The sequence below is a fragment of the Brachyistius frenatus genome, unplaced genomic scaffold, assembly GCF_029030835.1.
Source record: "Brachyistius frenatus isolate BFR_SWC_R1_liver_20210118 unplaced genomic scaffold, ASM2903083v1 Contig_40, whole genome shotgun sequence".
Lineage (NCBI taxonomy): Eukaryota > Metazoa > Chordata > Actinopteri > Embiotocidae > Brachyistius > Brachyistius frenatus.
The window spans coordinates 2379594-2400294 of record NW_027210639.1 but is presented as its reverse complement, the minus strand read 5'-3'; the positions used below and the strand labels follow the sequence as shown (position 1 = coordinate 2400294).

Below are 20701 nucleotides of genomic sequence, written 5' to 3'. Positions count from 1 at the left end.
ACGTGCACATACTGTAGGAGAGGCATTCTTATCTGGTGAAAAAAACCCATTTACTTTTACAGATGATGAAGAGACCTGTTAATGTTCCCTGGAGGGTCGGTGGCAAATTAGACATGTCCCTTCAATACAGTAAATCATCTCAGTCCCAGTGGCTGTTGCCTCAGCAAGCCTCTCTATGCCTATTTATAGCTCTAATTATCCAAACAAATATCCTTTGCTGTAATTTTTTACACTTGACACTCTCCCCAAGTTGAAAAAAACCCACACAAACTAAATATTAATGTTAATCAAAACTATTACTATTTATTTATTAAACGATGTTGGCAACAACTGACCTGACTGTTAAACGATTTCATATTTACAATACATCAACATGAAATGTTTAAACAGTTGATATTATACAATGGAGGACTTATTCATTCACAATCGTGCACAGTTATGAAGTCATTTGCATAGATAGTGTGGAAACAAAATCTTCAGCACTTTCTGTTCGGGAGTTTATAGGAATCACTAGTTATATTTTAGCTTTTTCAGAAGCTGTAAATGTTTTATAAATAGTCGTCATCCTGAAACTAATTGACACGTATGCGGACGAGTTTATTGAGCCCTCTGGTTTCATTATTTCAGTTTCACATGTGAGGACAGCTCAAAACTAAAATCACAGCTCATGAAGCCACAAAACAAGTGTGGGATCTTTTTAAAAACCCTTTACAAGACCGTTTGTTATGCACTCTCACTTCACAATCTGATCTCAAGCGATAAAAAAAGAACTTTATATGTATTTATATATACTCTCAGTTCCATTATTCCTGAATCAGTTCTGTTCATTCTTCACCCAGTCTTGCCATCCACCGGGGTAATGCTGAACACTGAAATGAGGAACAAAAGGAAGAAAGTGAATGAATGGTTGCTTAAACAAAAGTACATCTATGAAATTAGAATACTAATGTTTTAAGACTTTTGAAAATAATACAATACGACTGTGCTGCTAAAAACACAGGAACAAATATAGTTATTTCACGGTTACAACATTAGCATCCTACGCTGGGCAGCATTTTTATTTACACTTTTCAGTCAGATATGGAAAATGTAGTTTACTTTCCAAAGAGCAATGCATGATGGGAGACATAATGCAACGACGTAACGTTGGAGAGACTAAAGGTTGTCACGTGATGAACTATAAAAGTCAGATGTGAGGTTCAGTGAACCAGAGTTCTGCTAATCTAATATTTACCCAGACTAAAACAATTTTAACTTTAGCAAGAAACAGCTCAAGAATTAAAGTTTACATGACTTTCAGTGCTTGAGTAACTCGTGGATTTTAATGGTGACATGAGCACCAATCATTTTAACAGACATACGCCAAGGAAACATGTCTCACTCTTTGTATCCCAGCGAGGTGGCCGTGTTGAGTGCGTTCTTGCTCCTGATCCCCGCAAGACAAGTGAACACAATGTTATCTGTCTGCTGGGGCATTTCACCGTCGTACTTTTCTTTGAAGTCCTCTGGACACAGCTGGAGGGCAGTGTCCACTTGTCCCACTGTAAAAGCCAAAGAAACACACAGGTCAAGTGGTAAATATATATATACTGTACTGTATGTACTGTGCATTTTTATATTTAATATATATATATTTTTACTGTTATTTTATTGCTTTCCTGCATCTATAAATGCTGCTGTAGTGAAAAGATGAATAAAGTAACGACCTACCTACCTAAATATGTGCTATTAGATAAAACACAAAACATGAATGGGTTGTAAGGAACTGCTGTAAGTGGTCAAAGTTGTGTAGTGTAATATTTTGACAACAAAAGCAGGATCACCTAAGGCGTGTTCGTCATCAAGGAAAACAACTACGGTTCACCACGTTAGTGTAACATTGAAACAAGAGGGTCTAAATCCAACTCCGCACCGGGCAGGACACCACTCACAGGGCACGTTGATGGAGCCGGGGATGACGCCGTACTCCCGGAGCTCCCAGGGCTCCCGGACATCGATAACTGTGCCTTTCCGGGCAGTCAGGAGCTGCTTCAGCTGCTCGTAACTCACGTCTGTGCTCGGCGCCTCTGAACTGAACCTGCGGAGCACCAACTCTGTGTCTGTGAAAGAAAAACAAAAACAAAAAACACGTGTGTTTGAACCGGTATGAACCGTTTCAAAAACATGACAGTAAGTCGCTCAAAGTAAAACTGACTTCGGCAACCGGGGCTCATGTTGACAAAGGTGGACACATGGCTGCGTCCTCCCGGGAAGGTAGTCCCAGGAAGGACAGTGCTGTCCCATAAGAGCCGCGGGACAGTACCGGTAAATCTCCAGCACCTCCTGAGAGCCATTTGTGACTATAATACACTTTATATTAAGACGCCTTCCACACAAGCCCGTTATTATTATTATTATTATTATTATTACGCAGCGACACCGAGTGCTCGAAGAAGTCACGTTCCTCGCCGTCAATAGCCGTCTGCGCATGCGTAGAAGTACGGATAACTTAAAGGGCAAAAATACTTATTCCGCAAACGTCTTCTTTTCTAACCCAAAACATGATGAACTTCATATTTCAGAGGTTGAATAATTGTCAATATAATAAGCGATATGTTCCCTAATTCGCTCAAACAAATGTAGCAGGGCATCGTTTTGGCAAAAACCGGGCAAGAACGCAATTTATGATGCGTTCATAAGAAAGACGCGAAGGTGAAAGCCAGGTGTTGAGCCAGATGTTGAGCCACAGATTTATTGAGCGTTCTCACAACACATCTGGATTATTACCTCAGTTATGTTTGTCTGTGGGCCAAAAGAAGATATTTTGAACTATACCATCCAATTTAACGAGTCGTATAATGACGGTGAAGGATGAAATTTGAAAGTGTTGATGACACGTGATACATCTGTTGGCACCCGCTCTCCGTCTTCGACATTTGACCAAAACGTCAATATGTCGTCTCTGTATACAGAATATAATAACAAAGTGAGCACTTTGTAGCTGCGTGTGTTACATTAAAACCCCGAAAATGCTCTTGAACGTCTCAGCACCGGTGACGCTGTGTAACGAGCGTTGAGATTTACAGTCGGACGTGAACGCAGCATTAGGCCCAACCGAGCTGCCGTACTGCGTCACAGGTCGACTGGTGTTGCTACTTAATGCTACCGAGAGCTTGACAAACATTTCTAGAAAGGCAAAAGGCTTCGCCGTCGATTCACCAAGATCCTTCTTTCCGTTTGCTGCCGGGACTTGCGCCTCTTTCTGTGAAACGCCTTTAACACCTGCGTGCGTTGTCGGATACAACACACCTGTTATGTTGTATTTATTCTGACGCGCTAATGTGGCTAGCTGGTTTGCCAGCCAGGAAGAGTTGACATCTCACTGTTGGCTTCTCACCAGCTGACTCGAAGAGGTGCGTTCAAACGGAGTATTGTTTTATGTTTGGACAGATCCTTCATTTAAAACACGCGTCCGTTGTTACGGTGTCGTTCATAAACAGCACGCGGGCCTTTGGTGCTCACCTGAGCGGGTCTGTCGGGGTGCGAGGCCTCGTCGCCGTGTTGCTGCTCGTCTGTCGCTCTCATGGCCTCTTTCACTTTAATGCTGTGTTTCGTATTCACTGACAGACTTTGCGCTTTTTAAGTATTGTGACGCGCAGCTGAAATAATTTGTGCTCAATTCTCCTTTGCGGTGGTTTAGAAATGATCGTCTGGTCTTGTCATGAGAGACTTTCAGTTTTTGGTCGTGTTTAAGTACCAGATTTAAAGTGAACAGTGTGGAAACGGTTTTCAAAAACGACGCCCCTGTTTTGGGGCACATCATTTAAGGGATATCATCTAAACCGGGCGTTGAGTTTTGAGCAGTGGTGGAAGAAGTATTCAGATCCTGTAAACGTGCCTGTACAGCAATGTAGACATTGCATGACAAACCCTGTTTAAATGAAAATAAATACAAAAGTATTATCAACAACATGTCGTCAAGGTGTTAAACTCGTGGAGTAGAGAGAACTTCCCCTCCGACACGTCGTGGACCGGAAACCTGAAGTAACATAAAATGAAAAAAAAGTACATAAGTAAATGTACTTCGTTACTTTCCACCACTAGTTTTAAAGGACAAACTAGGGGAATGTTTCGTAACTGGCCAAAAGACGAGACCGACGAGTGCAGACCTCCCAATAAAACATGTAACCAATCAAGTATCTGCTCATGTGATGTTGACCTCAGGCAGTCATGCATTGCATAGACTTAAAAATGAAGTTTCAGGACAACTTTGAACTATTTAAATAGACTGTAGGTTAATCAAATTTGCTAAAAAAAAAAAAAAAGAAGAAGAAGTAGTTTTCGGTTTATAGGAGCTACAGTTTCTACACAGTTATGTGGTGTGCATGTAAACACACTGATAGCACATTAAACTGACTGACATTTTAGATCCGCTGCGCTCTAGTACAAAGGCAACACAAAACATGTGTTTTTGTACAACTATTTATGGACTACACTACCTAATTGTCAAAGTGCTACAATACGTAAAATGATAATGGCAGTCAGAGACAAGCAAAGTTATGTTGTGATTTGATTGCGTGAAGGAAAACCTTTCAGCCTACTTGTCCTCCATCCTCCCTTTCAGAGCTCCAGATGCGGCTAAAGGACCCCTTCTCTTTGAAAGCCGCCGATATGACCAAGCGGACTAATAAACCGAGGAAACCTCGAGATGAGGAGTCATCAGATGAAGTCAGTGGTAAGTGACTGAAACGGCACACGTTACCAGACTGTTAACGTTGAGTTGGTGGGTTTTGATTTGGTAAAGTCCTGTCCTGCACAGAGTATAGTGAGTGGGATTAACTGTGTAGTTGTGCCCAACAAGCAAGAGACATATTTATGGTGCTCGCAGTTTAAGATATTCACCGAATTCATCATGTAATACAGTTCATCCACTGGCTGTTCCCATCATCGGAAACAAAACATATTTCAACTGAACAGTGATTTCTTTGGAAGGTGTCATTACAATATACACTGTCTTTCGACCAGGACTGACTTGTCAGCATGTGAGTAAAGCAGTTGACCTGAGCTCAGTGAAGAAGTCAGTCCTCTCCAGCGTGTGGCTGATCTGCTCCGAGTGCCTGAAGGAGAGGACCATGATCGACGGAGAGCCGGCAGCATCCCACGACGTCCTGGTGTGCCTGAAGTGTGGTTTTCAGGTGAGGTTTTCTTTCCTAATGTTAAACAGAGCAAACATGATGCACAGCGCACACCGGGGCTGAGCTGTGTATACTGAATAATACAATATGGACACACAGGGACGCTTGAATTAATAACTTGGAGCCACAGCCTTTTTGATAGACAAGCCATTTTAATTCTGTTATGTGTATGAACTTGGCCATTTATTTACTTTCATGTACATGTGAAAAGAATCAATAAAGTTCAGCACTGCATCAGACACCAAGACATTTAGTGTGAATGTTAGCGGCACCCTCCTTCTAATACATGTTAATCAGTAACGTTACAAACAGGCAAATGCACATCTTGTTTCTTTTATTTGAAAGAACTAAAGCGTTCACACTGCTGTTCTGGTTGTGTGTGTTTGAGAGAGAGCAAATGCATTTAGAATAAAGTCTGTTATTTATTTTTTGCCACAAATTTGCTTAGATTAGATTACTACCTTTAGAAATAGTGCAAAATCTTCCTCTTGTCATAACTTCTTATGATTTGAAATGTTTTTAATTCTCAAAGGTTGTTTTATGAAAATTGGACATGTTTTAAAGCAGCCCCCACTGTTTTATCTTCACCTATATCTACATATACAGTGTATTCTATATTGTCAACGTTCTTACAAATGACTAAGACATTATTTTGCAGCTCTGACACATAAATTTGGCTTCATTAAGGTGTGAAGGAGCCGCTCTCTTTAAACGTGTTTCCTGAATGTGCTTCATGTCTGTTAGCAAATATTTTGAACCACTGATGTTTAACTGAACTGTCTTCCAGGCATGCAACCAGTCAGGGATCCAGCACGCTGTCAAGCATCACCAGGCTTTACACCAAGAGTCGCACTGCATCACAATCAGCCTCAGCACGTGGAAGGCCTGGTGAGAAACCTCAGAAGTTTATTGTGAACCGTTGTGAAAAACGCTTGGACTGCACACAGTGGGTTACTGTTTGTCACTGTGCGATGACATGTCTCAAGATGCTGCAAGTGTGTGATCTTACCAAGAGAACAATAGGCGGCGGCAGCCTCCCTGATCTTGGCGACTACAATTTTCTGGGCCGTTTGTTTCCAAATCTACACATTCTTTTTCATAATTTTAGGCTTATAAATTAAAGCTCTTCTGACCTGATCTTAAATGCTTTTTTGCTCCGTTCTAATTTATAGGTGGTTTTCCACTTCTGGCAAGTATTTCTGCTGCCAAACAATGTCTCCTTTCAGCATTAGTTTCTTCAGAGTTCTTATGTTCAAAAGTAACGTAAAGCTTTTCTGTGTCTGTCTATGATGCTCTTGTTTTTGTGACAGGTGTTTTGAATGTAATGAGGAGCTCTCTCCTCACTGCAACAAGAAGGCTTTGGCGCAGACCCTGGACTTTTTACAAAAGCACTCTGTCAAGGCAACATCAGGTAAAGTGTTTCGAAACACGCTGACCTACTGATGCTGAATTAAGCTTAAAGGAGACAAAACCACACAGACTCGCTGCAGTTTCAGTTCTCACAAAACTGAAGTCAATTCAGCATTCAGCCTTCGTTTAATTTGGCAACTCCTCCTTCAGTTGAATGCAGACAACCACTAATGTATTAATGGTACTTATTTGTGTTTAAGGAGCTACGCTGAGTGAGTCTCCAACAAGGTTTTTTGTGCTTTTGTAGCAGAGTTTTAACAGACATGCACACAACACAGAGAGAATTGTGTAGTCTACTTTTCACTGGAAGCACAATTAGACCTTGAATCAATACAACTTCTTTCGTGGCTGTCGGACCCATAACGGTTCAACAAAGTGTTATTCAGATGAATTGACTGACCTGGTCAGAAAAGTTCAAATGAGTTCTTGTCAGTGATCCACCGACATTCCAGGAGTCGACTGCAGTACAGCTGCTCCCCCTGGTGGTCGTGGTCTTCTGAAGCCCTCAATATTCACCTGTTAGTCTCAGTGAATAGACACCAAACATGAGCATTATTAGGTAACACTGCAGTGAAACGGGTGAAGTCACTCTGTGTTTAAATGCATATGTTTGCAACTATGTCTGCTTTTTACTGACCTGCTTTGGCTTCATTGTTTCATGGCTTCTGTAGGTCACAAAATGGAACGAAAGTCTGACTATCGCTATGACGTATAATTCAGTCTACTCACCAGAAAAAGGGCCAAGAGCTGGAGTTTGACGAGAGTTTGAGTTGTATCGCTGTATATTATGTTTATACTGATATTGCACAGCCTGACTTCCTACTTTCAGTCTTGCGTCCTTTCACCTCACTCAGGCCACCTGAGCCCTGCTCACACAGTCAGTCAACCATATACATTCAACCTCCACACTTACATGCACCTTCTGTTCCTGCCTCCCCGCACCTCTCCTGCTTTGCTCTGGCATGCCGAGAGCCCATCCGACGGACTGTCGCTGATCAGGGGGGGGGGGGATCATCGTGTATGGTTTCACTGGCCGTCACAGCATAGCCCCCTGCCCGGTGCCCAGTTGTTAGTGGCCAGAGGCCAGCCGGCCCGGCCCAGGCAAACTGGTCCCCCATCTCGGCCGTGGCTGCAGAGTTGCGGGGATGATGCTGCAGTAATCCCCCACCCTCACCCCCACCTTGCACATCGCATGACTGCACATATTAGAGGAATTAAGCGCTTGAGCGATGCTTCCCGGCTGGGTTCCCTGAAGAACAAGAGCAGCTGCGTGGGGTTCAGCCTCTGCTCTGTCGTTCTTTGTTTTTCCATCGCTATCTGTTTCTGTCCCTTGCTTCCTCTGTCAAGCCGCTGTATGTCTCACCACCTCTGGGCCTGTGTGCTGCACTAGTGGGAGCCAGGGTCCTCAACAAGTCAGAGCGACTGGATCCTAACAGCTGGAGCGCACTAACTCTCAGAGGACACACGCACGCACACACACACACACACACACACACACACACACACACACACACACACACACACACACACACACACATGACACATAATGTTGAAAATAACTTTCAAGTCAGGCAAATACCCCATTTTCTTCCAGGCTGCACTAAACACTTGGTCTTTTGCAAAAATAGTTTCAGTCATAAAGTTAGCTGAAGTCTCATGGCACAATGTATTCTTTGCGGCACAGAGCACAAGCTCTTCGTCACACAATGAATCTGAATGACTTTTATTTTTCAAGTACATTACAAACCTGGGAAGTTTCACATTCTTTGAGTACTTTGAGAGTGATTTTTAGTTTTGTGCTACTCGGCTACACTCAGTCATACAGAGTTTTTAGGACAAACTTGGGCCCAGAAGAAATGAACAGAAGTATTCAGAACTTAGACGGACGGTTGGTTGACAGATTTACACCATTTTACTGTTATTCTTCCTTTCATTTTTTGTTCTCCCAGCGATGGTGCTTCTTCATCTCAGTATGCAGTGCTTGTAGAGACAGTCATGCTTTCCAGTGTTTATGAGCCAGTTAAGCAAAGACGGTGGTTGGGCAATTTGTGTGTTGTTCTATATGTTTACATGTTTGTGGAGGAGCCCTTTAGTGTGCACGGTGCCAGGCGGCAGTCTATTGTTGGTGAGGATTGATTGTCCACGCTGGGCAGTGGTTTCCAGCAGCTTTCCTACCGCTTTGACTCTTTAAATGACCTGTCAACCTTTCCCGCCACTCAATTGTTCCACACTGGTTGGCCAAATGGGTATGGAAGCAGGCAGCCATTGTTGCAGCAAAAATAGATGGTTGTTGCCTGTTGAGGAGCTTGTGAAATTGCATTTCAGTGTGAAGGTCAGGTTTTCACAAGAAGCTGCTGTTGTACTCTGTTTTTCCTATAGACCTCAAGCACAAAAGAGCCCCAGCAAGGATTTTTTTCAAAATCTATAATAATTTTGTACAACAACAGCTCAGGGAAGAAAGAAAGTCGATTAACTGTGCTCTCTCACCATCAAGGCCTTCAGCTCAAGTGCCAGAGTCCCAGCAAAAAACGAATCGACCTCAGGGAGCTAGACTCCAGCTTGTAACACAGCTGGGGAGTCTTTGTGGAGCAAAATTAAATGTTGGTTCTGAATAGGCATGAGGGCTTGTTTCTCATTGGAGTCTGTCTATTCCACCATGTTTCATGGTAGTGATTGTTATCCGTCATTATCTCGATATAATTGTGTTGCTAAAATATGTGTGTTATTGTATTCAGTGTATTCTTGTATTGTCTTTTTTTTTTTTGCATTCTTCTGCAACATAATCAAAACATTTTGTCTGGCTTTTTGTTATGGGTATATTATAAAGTTTGACTGCCAGTGTCTTTGTTATATTCAGACACTTTTAATATTTAGACCCAACAATTTGAAACAAAGGCTCTATCTATGCTTTTCATGTTCTGTTGAATATATCTGAGGGATATAGATAAGAAAATTTAAAAAAGCACCTGAGCTAAATTAGTGGGTGGCAAAGCTTGTACATATATCTCAATATTTTAAGCTCTTTGAAAATATGTGCGCTCTAAACATTGAAATATACAAATAATTTTTGCATATTCTCTTAAATGTCTTTACAAAGAGTGTAGAATTTTCTTTTAGTTAGAACATCGATTTATGACAGCAGACCCAGATGGCTTGTTTTAAACACATCATGTTTTCAGCAGAATGATGTTTTTAAAGATAGAATTTCTAAAAACGTTCTAAAAATATTTTAACATTTAAAAAAAAAAAAGAAGTTTTTCATAACAGTCAGAATATTATGCCCAAATGTTTTCATTAGAAAGTTTTTTTTTTTTTTTTTTTTTTTTAATGTTCCCAGAGTCTGATTATTTAGTAAAGTGCTTTTAAAATACTATACAAATGTTTTCTGGTAAATTAAAATATTTTTACGATTTATTTAGAAGGTTTTTAGCAAATTTTATTCAAAGAACATTCTGGGAATTGAAACGACAAAAAAGAACTTCCCAATGCAAACTTACATTGCATCATTTCTTTATGGGTATAAACATTCTTTTATTAGAATAAGACTTTAATGTTAAAATTAATAATGTCAATTTTATGCAATATCCATATCCATTAAGCAGAACTGGGTTCTGGCAAAATGTTTTTATGAGTGTGCAAAGCACTGGTACAGGATAACTAACACTTGAAATAATGAAAGTGAGCTGTCAGTCACGGCATGAAGCACATCCGTTGTTTTCCAGCTTCCACCTTAACTTGTAGAATGATTCTTTTGCTCAGTTACCTCTGTCCTAAAACAACAAAACTCAATGACACATCGTCATAAACACACTTCTCCGACAACAACGTGCAGAGTGAAGTCGCATAAATTTGGCGGCATCTCTTCTCTGTGTCGCACACACAAACACCTCCAGTAAGTCCGTGCTCATCCACAACACAACCAGCAAAGAATCAGCACATTAAAGTTGCATCAACTTTTGAATCCTGCTGGAAAAAAATTCCATCAGGAATTACATGCCTGTCATTTCACCTTGCTATGTATCGATATTTGAATTAAAATTGTGAAAGAATGAAACTCAAAGCAGTTTTATGTCACCAGTTTATAGTAATGCTTGTTGGTCACATTAAATGTTCCAGTTCTGTTAGTACGACTACATATCAAAGTAAAGTACCGAAACAAGCAAATATGGGTTTTGACTGAAATGACCTTGAAAATGTTTGAAAAAGTTAAAAACCAAACATGAAGTTTTTATTTTTTCAAATACTTATTCCTGGGAATTGTATCACATGCTTGCATGAGGAATATTTACGTTGTTTTTGTACCATGGCTGTTTGCCCATGAGGACATCCACTTTGGTCCATTTTTTTTTCCTGGACTCATTTCATTGAGAATGATAACTCCCATGACTTCCTTTGAGAGAGCTCGGGCAAAGGCTAAAGTCGAACATATACAGCCTGATTTACTAAGATATTAAATATAGGGTACTAAATTGCGTGTTTATTCTAAAAGTTTGCACATTTATTTTGCACTGTTTTGCGGGTGATTTGCTAAAAGTAATTGCGTCTTTGATATCAGTTGGAAATCGCTGCATTTAAATGAGATATTTGTTAAAGTGATTCTAGCCGTTCTGACAGAACAACCGCAAAAAGAAAAGGAAATCTGATCCCACTGAAATTAATAAATATCAATATAACAAGAACAAAACACTATATAGAACATTATCAGATATTAGGTGTGGAAAAAAAAAAAAAAGGTCTCATTAAAATGTCAGCAAATAAAAGAGGAGGGACGGTGGATGAGATCCTCTAACAAACACCGATCAGCAGGTTCAGATCTTTCTGTGATGAGCAGGTGACTTTTCATTCAGTGTCTCGCGAGTGCTCGTGAACTTTATGAAGCTACCTGTGAATTCTGCGGGACACATTCAGGACCTGTGACAGCTCACCTGAATAACAGGACTGGTGGGATATCCAAGCAGCGATACACTGGAATGACCCAGAGACAGGAAAATGCTGAGTCGGAAGAAGTTTTTTAATTGCTGATATTTCGTGGCTCCTCCTTGTTGTTGGCTTTAAATCATCATTCAGTTCGTTCAATAACTCGGAAATGTCAACGCTGGACAAACGATACGTCTGAATAATTTAATTTAAATTGAATAATTTAAGCCTCAGAAATGTTTACAGGTGTAAAACACGTTCTCCATATATTCTTTGGTTTCTCTGCGTCTCCTTCTCACCACAATAAGAGCAGCAGTTTCTCCAGATTTGCGCACCTGATTAATACGTTCCTTTCAGTCGTACTAAAACACAACAATCCCTTCTCCTGTTTCTACTTTCAGGTTTAGTAAATATCGTTGTGGGTGTATGCAGTTGCATTATTTGCAGTATTTTGCACCTTCAAGCAGAAACGCCCAATATTACATATGCATTCAGGCAAATACGCAAAATGGACAAAGTGTGTTAAATCGCACATTTGAAAGACGCAATTGTCACTGAACGTCGTTCGTAGATCTGCTTGGACATTTTTTTGCGGGCGATGTGGAGTTTGCACGTGATTTTATACACTTGACCTTCAGTCAATCAGGCTCATAGTGTTGTAGGATTACTGCACCTTTATTCACTTGGTCTCCTGATCCTAGAATTTGGGAACCGTGTTCCTCAGTTTACTGTCAGTTTAGCTTTGCCGAGTCAGTAGCCAGTAAGATGCTTGTCCCCTGGTGGTGCTTTCATGGAGGTAATCAAGAGTGATTCTGTCTTTATTCCCACCACCGCACATGAAAGTAGGCCAGATTGTGTGTGTGTGTGTGTGTGTGTGTGTGTGTGTGTGTGTGTGTGTGTGTGTGTGTGTGTGTGTGTGTGTGTGTGTGTGTGTGTGTGTGTGTGTGTGTGTGTGTGTGTGTGTGTGTGTGTGTAAAAAATGTGGCACTGGGTTCTTTTGGCCTCAGATGGCAAGGAAACAGGCTTTTCATGCCCTGCAGTCACAACAAATTAGTGAATTAATAAGACATTTGGTGTTGCCCGGCCTTCCTCTTGACTGCCTGCTCTGCATGAAGTGAGCCGGCCTTGGCCCTCCACACTGCTGCACTGTAACTGAACATGGATGCATGGAGGAAGTCCACTGGCCATATGATTTGACAGTCTCTCAGCCCAACTGTGAACCGCATTCAGAAGGCTTAAAAAGGCCTTTTGAAAATCTAGTTTTGCAGTCTATTTGTTTTAGTCTTAATTATATCGGTGTAATTTTTACATTAAGTAGCTCTCAGACTGAAAAACGCCATTGTGGTAGATTTGATGCACGTGTAAGAAAGCAGAAAATATTAGTGTAAAACAAACTTGAATATGTTTTGTTCATTGAATTGTTTCATGAGCTTGGATTCGCCTGCGTAGTCTGGTGTTAGCCTTCTTCAGCTTGATAAAAATGTCAAAACCAGGCAGCACATGCGTGACAGAACCATCTAGTTTTCAAGAGACTTCATTAAAGCTCGCATGTCTCTTTCTTTCGCACGTACTCGTGCACTCCCTGTAAAAGTAAACAAGTGCCATGTTTCTTTGTGTATCTCTTGTGTGAAAAAGAGCAGGGAGTGCAGGAGGTGTTGGTGTACATGCGTGCATGTGGGCGAGCTTGAGCACCGTGATGCTTTCCTCTGCCCTGGGGAAAGACTCCACAGTGTCACTGCTGCCCATACTCGGTGGCTGAGCAAGGAGGGCCAGGTGGTGGTGCCGAGTGCAGCACAGTCAAGCGTGGACGCAGCGCATGCTGACATTTGCCTTCGCTGACTGCTGCAGGGAGAGAAAAAATCTGCTTTTCCATATGCTTGTGCTCGTTGCAACCCTTCCCTCCACCCACTGCTCCCCCCACACTGCCCTCTTCTGCCCCCCCGCCCCTCCAGTCTCAACCAGATGGCTCCCTGAACATTGTTTACCTTGGGTGACGGTCCCAGATGCAGAGTGTGTCCATCGGCATCCCCGTTCCGCCCGTTTAGATTCCTCATTCCTCTGCTCTCTCTTAGCTCGAGTGCCAGTCGCAGCTCTTCCACCCAAGTTGCATGAAGTCTGTTGATTTTTTTTCTTTTTTCTTCCCATTCACAAACACCACAACAAGGAGACACACTTATTTACACACTGTTCCTGTCTTTCAATTACTTTTCCTTTCGCTTAGTTGTCCACACTTGTGTAAACATTTCTTTTCACACCTTTCCAGCGTCGCACCAAAGCACAGTTTGTTTTTCACGATGGGGGCTGCAGTCTTCGCCTATCTCCGCTTGTTTTCCGTGCATTGTGTGTGTTGACATATGGGCGCTCCCTTATGGCTGCATAGCGAAGATGAAAATAGGCCTCCAGATGTTGCCAGCACGGAGGGCCAGATGTATTTAGCACCACTGGGTGGAGCGCCTCAACAGCATGTCGTCCCAACAAGCTGAACCTCAGCCGGGCCTTCTTCAACCCAAAGACACAGGACAAGCTTTAACATGATTATTTCATTTCTCATATCGGCACTGGCCACTTTTCTGTTAAAGCAATATCTATTAAAAGTAGCACTGTTAATGCAGCCAAGAAAATATGAGGAAAGGAGACTATGTAGGTAGGTAGGTAGTTACTTTATTAATCCCCAAGGGGAAATTTTTACTACGTGTGTGTTCAAGGAGTTGTGTTTTCCTTCTCAAATTAAAAGAGAAGTTGCCCTTTTCCTTAAACTCCTTTTTATTAGAATTTGATTTAGCTTAAAATGCTAATTATCAGTCTATGGGTAAGAAGTCCAAGGTTCACATTCCAGCGACTCTGACCAGTCCTTGGCCTCGAGGAGGAAATGCTCGCTGGGTAGCGGCCAGCAGCGTGCTTACCCATCGCTGTAGGTTGAATAGCTTTTTCAATAAATGCGTTGTGCACAAGGAGTGGTTCTATAAATTGAATATGTGCGAAGGCAAGGCCATTTGTGTGTTGAGGAAATGAACGGTGACAGTAAAGGTGCTGGTTCTTATAAAGGTGTGCGGTTTCGTTGAATTTCTTTGGTTTGAACAGAAGTGGGTTCAGTCTCGTGACCTCACTCCATGCCTGCTCTCTTGACTGACTTATGTGGAGAAAGTGTTAATGGACCAAACTCTTTTTGTGTTTCCTAGCATTTATGGGATTTCTCTTCAGTCTGCAGGCCTTAGGGTCCCTCCCATCAGTCGCTGCAAGAATTTACCATTTTACTGACATTTCTTATTATCAGCTGGTGACAGAGGAAGCTCTAATTTTATTTTCTATGCAGGACAAAAATCATTGAATTATTTAATAAATTGATAGAATTGTAAATGTACAATATTTTTTTGTCAACACAAAAAAAATTCTTCCTTTGATTTATAACTTGTATCTATTTGTATATGTTTTTGGTCATGTGGTTGTGACAGTCTATTGACTGCATGTTGGTTTATTTAAGGATGCTTCAGCAGCCAAGACTGACTGCTGCTGAAAATAATTCATTTCCCAATTGTGAACATGGATGCCTTTCATAATATAATGTGAAAGACATATGTCAAATTGTCATAACGGGCATGAAGAAATTCACTGTTTTGGCTGTTTATGAACCCCAGCTGAAATATTGGTGCAGCCGTCGTCATCACAGGAAAAATGTTCCCGCTTACTTCTACTCTAATCTGGCAAAACAAGCAAATATGCTAAAATGTTCTGCTGTAAAGTAGCTCTTATCTCCAAATATCTGCAAAATTATTTTCTTCTCGGCATCAAAAGTAGAAATTCAAGTTAGAAACTCAATCTAAAGCCTTCATGACAGACTTTAGAACAAATCCCAAATATCTGTTTAATAGGCAAAAACATGATAAGAGAGAAACAAACTCTTACAGGTCATACAATTGCTGAAAGTAATGATAAGATAACTTGATAAGATAACTTGATAAGATGAATTGCATACTTAATTAAAACACAATTCTTTCCAACCAATCAGGAAATATAAATCAAAAGTAATATCCTTGGTATATATTTGAGCCATTCATGTGCCACTTAGTATTTAGCTCTTGGTACAGCAATTAGATGGTTGTGAGAGGTGTATGAATACAGTATTAATGCTTCAGGCTTGCTGGAGCAGGAAAGCAGCTCAGTCATCTTGTGTTTACTCTGTTCAGCCCCACAACCTTTTACTTCAATATGAATTTTATTTACAGTATGTAGCACCAAATCACAACATAACTCATCTCAGAGAAAGTATTATAGTAAGGACCTTCCAACATTAGAGAGATGATCCGGACAGATCAACAATTCCCACACGAGCGACAGTTGGAAGAACTTTTTTTTTTTTTTTTACCTTTTTCTACCCAATGAGATAAAGCACTTGTTGTTTTTCCAATCACTAAAGCAGTTGAGTAGAACGTTTTTACTTCTGTCCATCTTCTTTCTCCTACCAGTTGCTTGTGTCTCTTTCTGTGTTGATGATATCTCTGAAAATATCAGTGAGTTCTTGTTAATTTTGACATTGAGATTAGAGAGATTATGCATCGCTATACTGAGCCTGTCATCCATTATGAAGCGATGGGCTTTTTAAACATCACCCTGAACGAACACCTCTGGGCACACAATTACATATTTATATATTTATGATTATTAGCACGAGGCAGTCCAGTAGAGTCGTCTTACAGTAAATCAATAGTTCGCAACACGGTATTATTGTTTGTCCATCATGGTGTTAGTGTTAGCCTCGTTAGCTGCTGTCACATCATCAGCTCGCACAGCTCTAGTCTGTCCCCAGCAGTCTGCATGATACTGTTAGATTGTGACCATCTGTGTCTTAGTTTCTGTTGAAGGTTAGTTTTCATTGGTGATCAGGAGGAACAGCTGGCTCTGGAGAGCCATCTCTCCAACCCCAGCCCCCCCTCCTCCCTCACTAACCAGCGGAAACTTCTACAGCTGTCATCTGCTTTCCCCAAATGACCCAGCTCTCCTTCCAGCTGCTGTCCCAGCACCCTGCTCCCAGCCTCAGCCTTGTTCCAAGGCTAAGCCCTTTTTTTTTTTCCCCCAGTATTCTGATACAATCCCAATTAAAGACTTGCGGAAATTTGTCCGGCAGCAAGGCTGACTTCCACTCTCTGTCTCAGACCTGCCACCATCTCAGCTGCAGCTTCAAGTCTTGGTATCAACCTCAAAGTAAAAGTCAAATCAGGGTTTAGAAGTGGGATTTTTTTTTTTTTTGTCAGTTTCAGAGACCCACACATTGTTACTCTGACTTACTTACAGGCTGTATCTCTTCAAACATACATCTACCTGCTTTTTTATGTGTTTCAGCAGCATCTCCCAAGATCATCAAGCTGCGAGAAGAGCCATCCGATTATGCTGACCTGCCCAGAGGCAAGAATCCAGTCATCAACAGCACTTTGGTTCCTGTTAAGGGAATCAATAACCTTGGTAACACTTGCTTCTTCAATGCTGTAATGCAGGTGTGTATTGCTATTACTGCTGTTAATAGTTTTTTTTCTCTAAATCTTACACAAAGGTGTGTTTGTGTATTTTCTGGTCAGAGTTCAAGAATAATAATAATAATAATAATAAAAAATGTTTGCATGAACAGAACACCACTTTTTTTTTTATTGTGCATCATGACATGTGGTATATTATATACTGTTTACATGATGTATTACTTGTTGCTGGATTTCTCAATGTAAACAGCCTGCTTGCAAATCCTTGCTTTATCTCCAGAGACCCTTGTTAGCCTAATGAATCACAAGGATGTTTATTCTAACATGACAGTACAAATATGTGTGTCATCACCATGTGTAAATACTCAAGTGCTGCTTCTTATGTGTCTGTCCTATAGTAAACCAGATTGCCGTCTTACAATGGCTGTGGGTATATACAGGTCATTTTGTATCTTATACTCAATGCAGCAGTAAATGCAGTGCTGGCTTGGACACATTCACCTGCCCGTACACGAGTGGCACTCAATTGGTGCAGAGCATGTTCACAACACAACACAGCTATAGAGCCTCCTCAGTCTTTCTCTGGTCATGTCATGGTGACTGCAAACTGACATGCCTCTTCAACAATGAAGCTGTTTTTTTCTGCCATTTTGTTAATCACCCTCAGGGTCTTCCTCGCTGATTGAAATTCGAGTGAGCGCGCTTTACATGCTTTTCTCTCCCTCTCGCTGTCTGTTTGTATTGTCTCCTTGAAAATTGCAATCTTTCTGGTGAAAACACATAATTGTCAGAGGATGAGCTGTGTCTGCGTTCACAATGCCAGCTCCATTGTGTGTTTTCCATAGCAACAGTCTTTATTGCCAGGATGTGACAAAACAAATATCTCTTGAAAGGGAAGGGAAAGATGCTTCTCTAACGTGAAGGGACAATGACTGCTTCAGGCTAGCTCCACGCCAAGGATCTTCTCCACATTTCAAACTCACAGATCATAGATCATTTTGAAAGCCTCTTTCAGTATAATGAACTCAGCGCAAGTTTCCCGAATCCTACTAAAATGGAGATAACATTTTACAAGGGTATTTTAATTGACCGCTTTGAATTGCCACAAGCTAAGTGTAGATACATTTTCATATCTTTGACAGATCTTCGCTTTGGTTGCTGTCTTTTTCTCGTCCACAAAATTGTTGTTTGTCCTTGATGAAATGTAATATCTGTGCATGTGATTAATTTGATCCTCTGGTTTTATGAATGGATTTCAGCTGGTTAAAATCAGATGATCTAATGTGTCTGATCAATACCTTTTACGTATTACCATTCAGTTCATAGATGGATTGAAAAGATGAGTATAATTAAACGGTCTCAAATAATTCTGTTGTCCACACAGAACCTGTCCCAGACACACATGCTCATCGACCTCATCCAGGAAGTGAAGGAGAAAGGGTACAAGCTCAGGATCTGCCCTCCTGTCGATACCAATCTGGTACTGTTTATTCTCCTCCTTCAGAGAGTCTTCTGAAAGGACCAGTGTGGGATTTAGGAGGATCTATTGACAGAAATCAAATATAACATTCATTAGTGTGTAATCATCTGAAACTAAGAATAGTTGTGTTTTCGTTACCTTACAATGAGCCCTTCATAGGTTTCCTTAACGAAACCCACCACGTTTCTACATTAGCCCAGAATAGTCAAACCAAACGGTGGCGTTGGAGTTTCATGGTCACCGTAGATTCTTTTACCCGCTTAGAGGGGCAGTGGAGGGGTGTTCAGTTGGTTGCAATTTGCAACCTCACCACTGGCTGCCACTAAATCCTCCATACTGCTCCTGATAATCAAACGAATAACAACAAATTCCTTTTGCTTTTGAAATAAATATTCATATCTGTTGCATCAAATAAATGATATTTGACAATAGAAATCAAAAAACAGAATAAATGATCTGAAAAGTGGTCAAATGTAAAATGCCTTCTTAGGTATTTTAGACATCTTGGATTCTAATTTTAGAGCTTCAGCATGTTTCAGGCGTTAAAGTGGAAACCGTTGTGTGAATGTTTTTGTGTGATTTAGCAACTGGAATCCTAATTCAGATAAGTAAATAAACCACATTGTTCTTTGTCAGTTATTTTATATACCTTGTTGGCACATAAAGGAAGATCAGCCTCAATCCTACTTTGTTATCGTGTTAACTTCCAGGATTCCTGACAGAAATTAAAGTTTGGGAACAAGAGTTATTTCCTTTTTGTCTTTTCACCTTCCAGAGTCAGCTGACGGTAGCGCTGCCCAGTCCAGACCCTCTGACGGCGGCCATGTTTGTCTTCCTCCAGAGCATGAAAGAGCCCGGGAAAGGCCCCGTCAATCCCAAAATCCTCTTCAACCAGCTCTGCCAGAAGTAAGATGTCACCCTTCATACCAACTGTTACTTCCTTCACCCTACCTCGGCCCTCCCCCTTGGGGGCTCACATGTGGGAACGAGGTTGGTTTAAGACCTATCAAAATGAGTCGCTCAAAGAAACCTGAGGAAGCAAACTAAGTCTGTTGTTGTTGTGGAACTGAAACAGAAATTACAGGTTGGATAATACCAGCAGCACATTTCTCAGTTAAATAGAAAATATTTTTTGCGTTCAAAACTTTTTTTTTTTTTTCTATTTTCAGTTTTAAAACGGCAAACTGCTCATTGTTTTGTGAAAACCTCTATAGAGATCATACGAGGAGCGATCAAAAAGTTCTTAGACTCCTCCTGTTGTGCATGAATGTAGAGCAGCACTGTCAACATGCGTGTTGTCATGTTGGAGAACCAAAGTGCTGTTACGTCACAGTTCAGATCGTTAGCGGGGAATGTTTTCCCTCCGATGCCGCTGAACATCACAGTAGAAGTCGATAGAAGTATTGACAGTCTGACCCTGTGGAGATAAATTCACCTGCACAACCCTGAAAATGTCAAAGAAAACCCACCTGGTTGCGCTCCTGACATGAAATGCCTTCTTCGGTTTTGGACAGTGAAGTTTTGCCCCTTTTTAAACGTGAATGAACCAATGTTGTAGATTTTATGAGGCATTTTAAGAGTCTCTGTTGCCAATTTTCCAAGTTTAACCAAAAATGTTATGCGATTTCTCTGTTCAAGTCCATGGTGAAATTGCAAATACCAGTAGTCACAATAGTGTGTAATTCAGACACTGATATTGATCACGAGACGTAACTTTGAATACTTACTCATGAAGGTTATTATTACCCCCTGCTCTGTGCACATCACGGTTTGACTGCCCCCTGTAGACTATTTCATAAACACCAGGAAGTTAGAACAGCTATTTATTTATTTTTTTAACTCTTGTGTGCTTTCAGACTTCAGGCTCCTGCAAATATTTGAGCTCTGGTTCAGTGAAATCACTAAACTGTGCAACATTTTTTTAGTATTGCAGTTATCCATCACCTCTGCAGCACTTTACAATGCAGGAGCCACAGCTTTCAGCTGTGCTTTCATCCCCTTACTGCAGTGGTGAACACTCATAACCAGCCAGACCCAGGTAGCACCTGGTCCCAGCTGAGTGCCTTTCACACACTCTATCCTCAACATACACAAAATACACCAAAGGCACTGTTCCTCATCAAATGTCGAGCAGCAGCTCGCCATCCTCTGCTACTTGCTACGCTGCTGTGCCACCTGTGTCGTATTTGATCCAGAGCAAGGTCGAACAGACTGTGTGACAGGCCGACACACACGCTGACTTCAGTGAACCG

The 20701-nt window shown here is 41.2% G+C and overlaps 2 protein-coding genes across 4 annotated transcripts in view; one reads left to right on the top strand and one right to left on the bottom strand.

Moving 5' to 3' along the window:
- Positions 1–277: 277 nt before the first annotated feature.
- tstd3 (thiosulfate sulfurtransferase like domain containing 3) lies at positions 278–2454 on the bottom strand. The gene is made up of 4 exons (XM_069702157.1): positions 2195–2454; positions 1932–2099; positions 1382–1541; positions 278–869 (listed from the first exon to the last, which is right to left on the bottom strand). Exons 1-4 carry the CDS (start codon positions 2331–2333, stop codon positions 815–817), a joined length of 522 nt encoding a protein of 173 aa, XP_069558258.1. The 5' UTR covers positions 2334–2454; the 3' UTR covers positions 278–814.
- A 645-nt stretch (positions 2455–3099) lies between these two features.
- usp45 (ubiquitin specific peptidase 45) overlaps positions 3100–20701 on the top strand; it is a 34416-nt gene continuing 16814 nt past the window's right edge. Inside the window, exons 1-8 of one of the 3 annotated variants that reach the window (XM_069702125.1) lie at positions 3100–3392; positions 4604–4714; positions 5005–5174; positions 5962–6062; positions 6485–6585; positions 16839–16990; positions 18354–18449; positions 19225–19355. In XM_069702125.1, the coding sequence (XP_069558226.1) occupies positions 4612–4714; positions 5005–5174; positions 5962–6062; positions 6485–6585; positions 16839–16990; positions 18354–18449; positions 19225–19355 (854 nt within the window). In that variant the 5' untranslated portion in view covers positions 3100–3392; positions 4604–4611. The other 2 variants (XM_069702126.1, XM_069702127.1) reach the window with 2 other exon arrangements.

Excerpts from the sequence above, each read along its gene's own strand:
- tstd3 (XM_069702157.1), bottom strand. The coding sequence starts at position 2,333 with ATGGCTCTCAGGAGGTGCTGGAGATTTACCGGTACTGTCCCGCGGCTC. Across the intron at positions 2,100-2,194 it reads CATGAGCCCCGGTTGCCGAA|ACACAGAGTTGGTGCTCCGC; the intron begins GTCAGTTTTACT and ends TTTCTTTCACAG. Across the intron at positions 870-1,381 it reads ACCTCGCTGGGATACAAAGA|TGTTCAGCATTACCCCGGTG; the intron begins GTGAGACATGTT and ends TCCTCATTTCAG.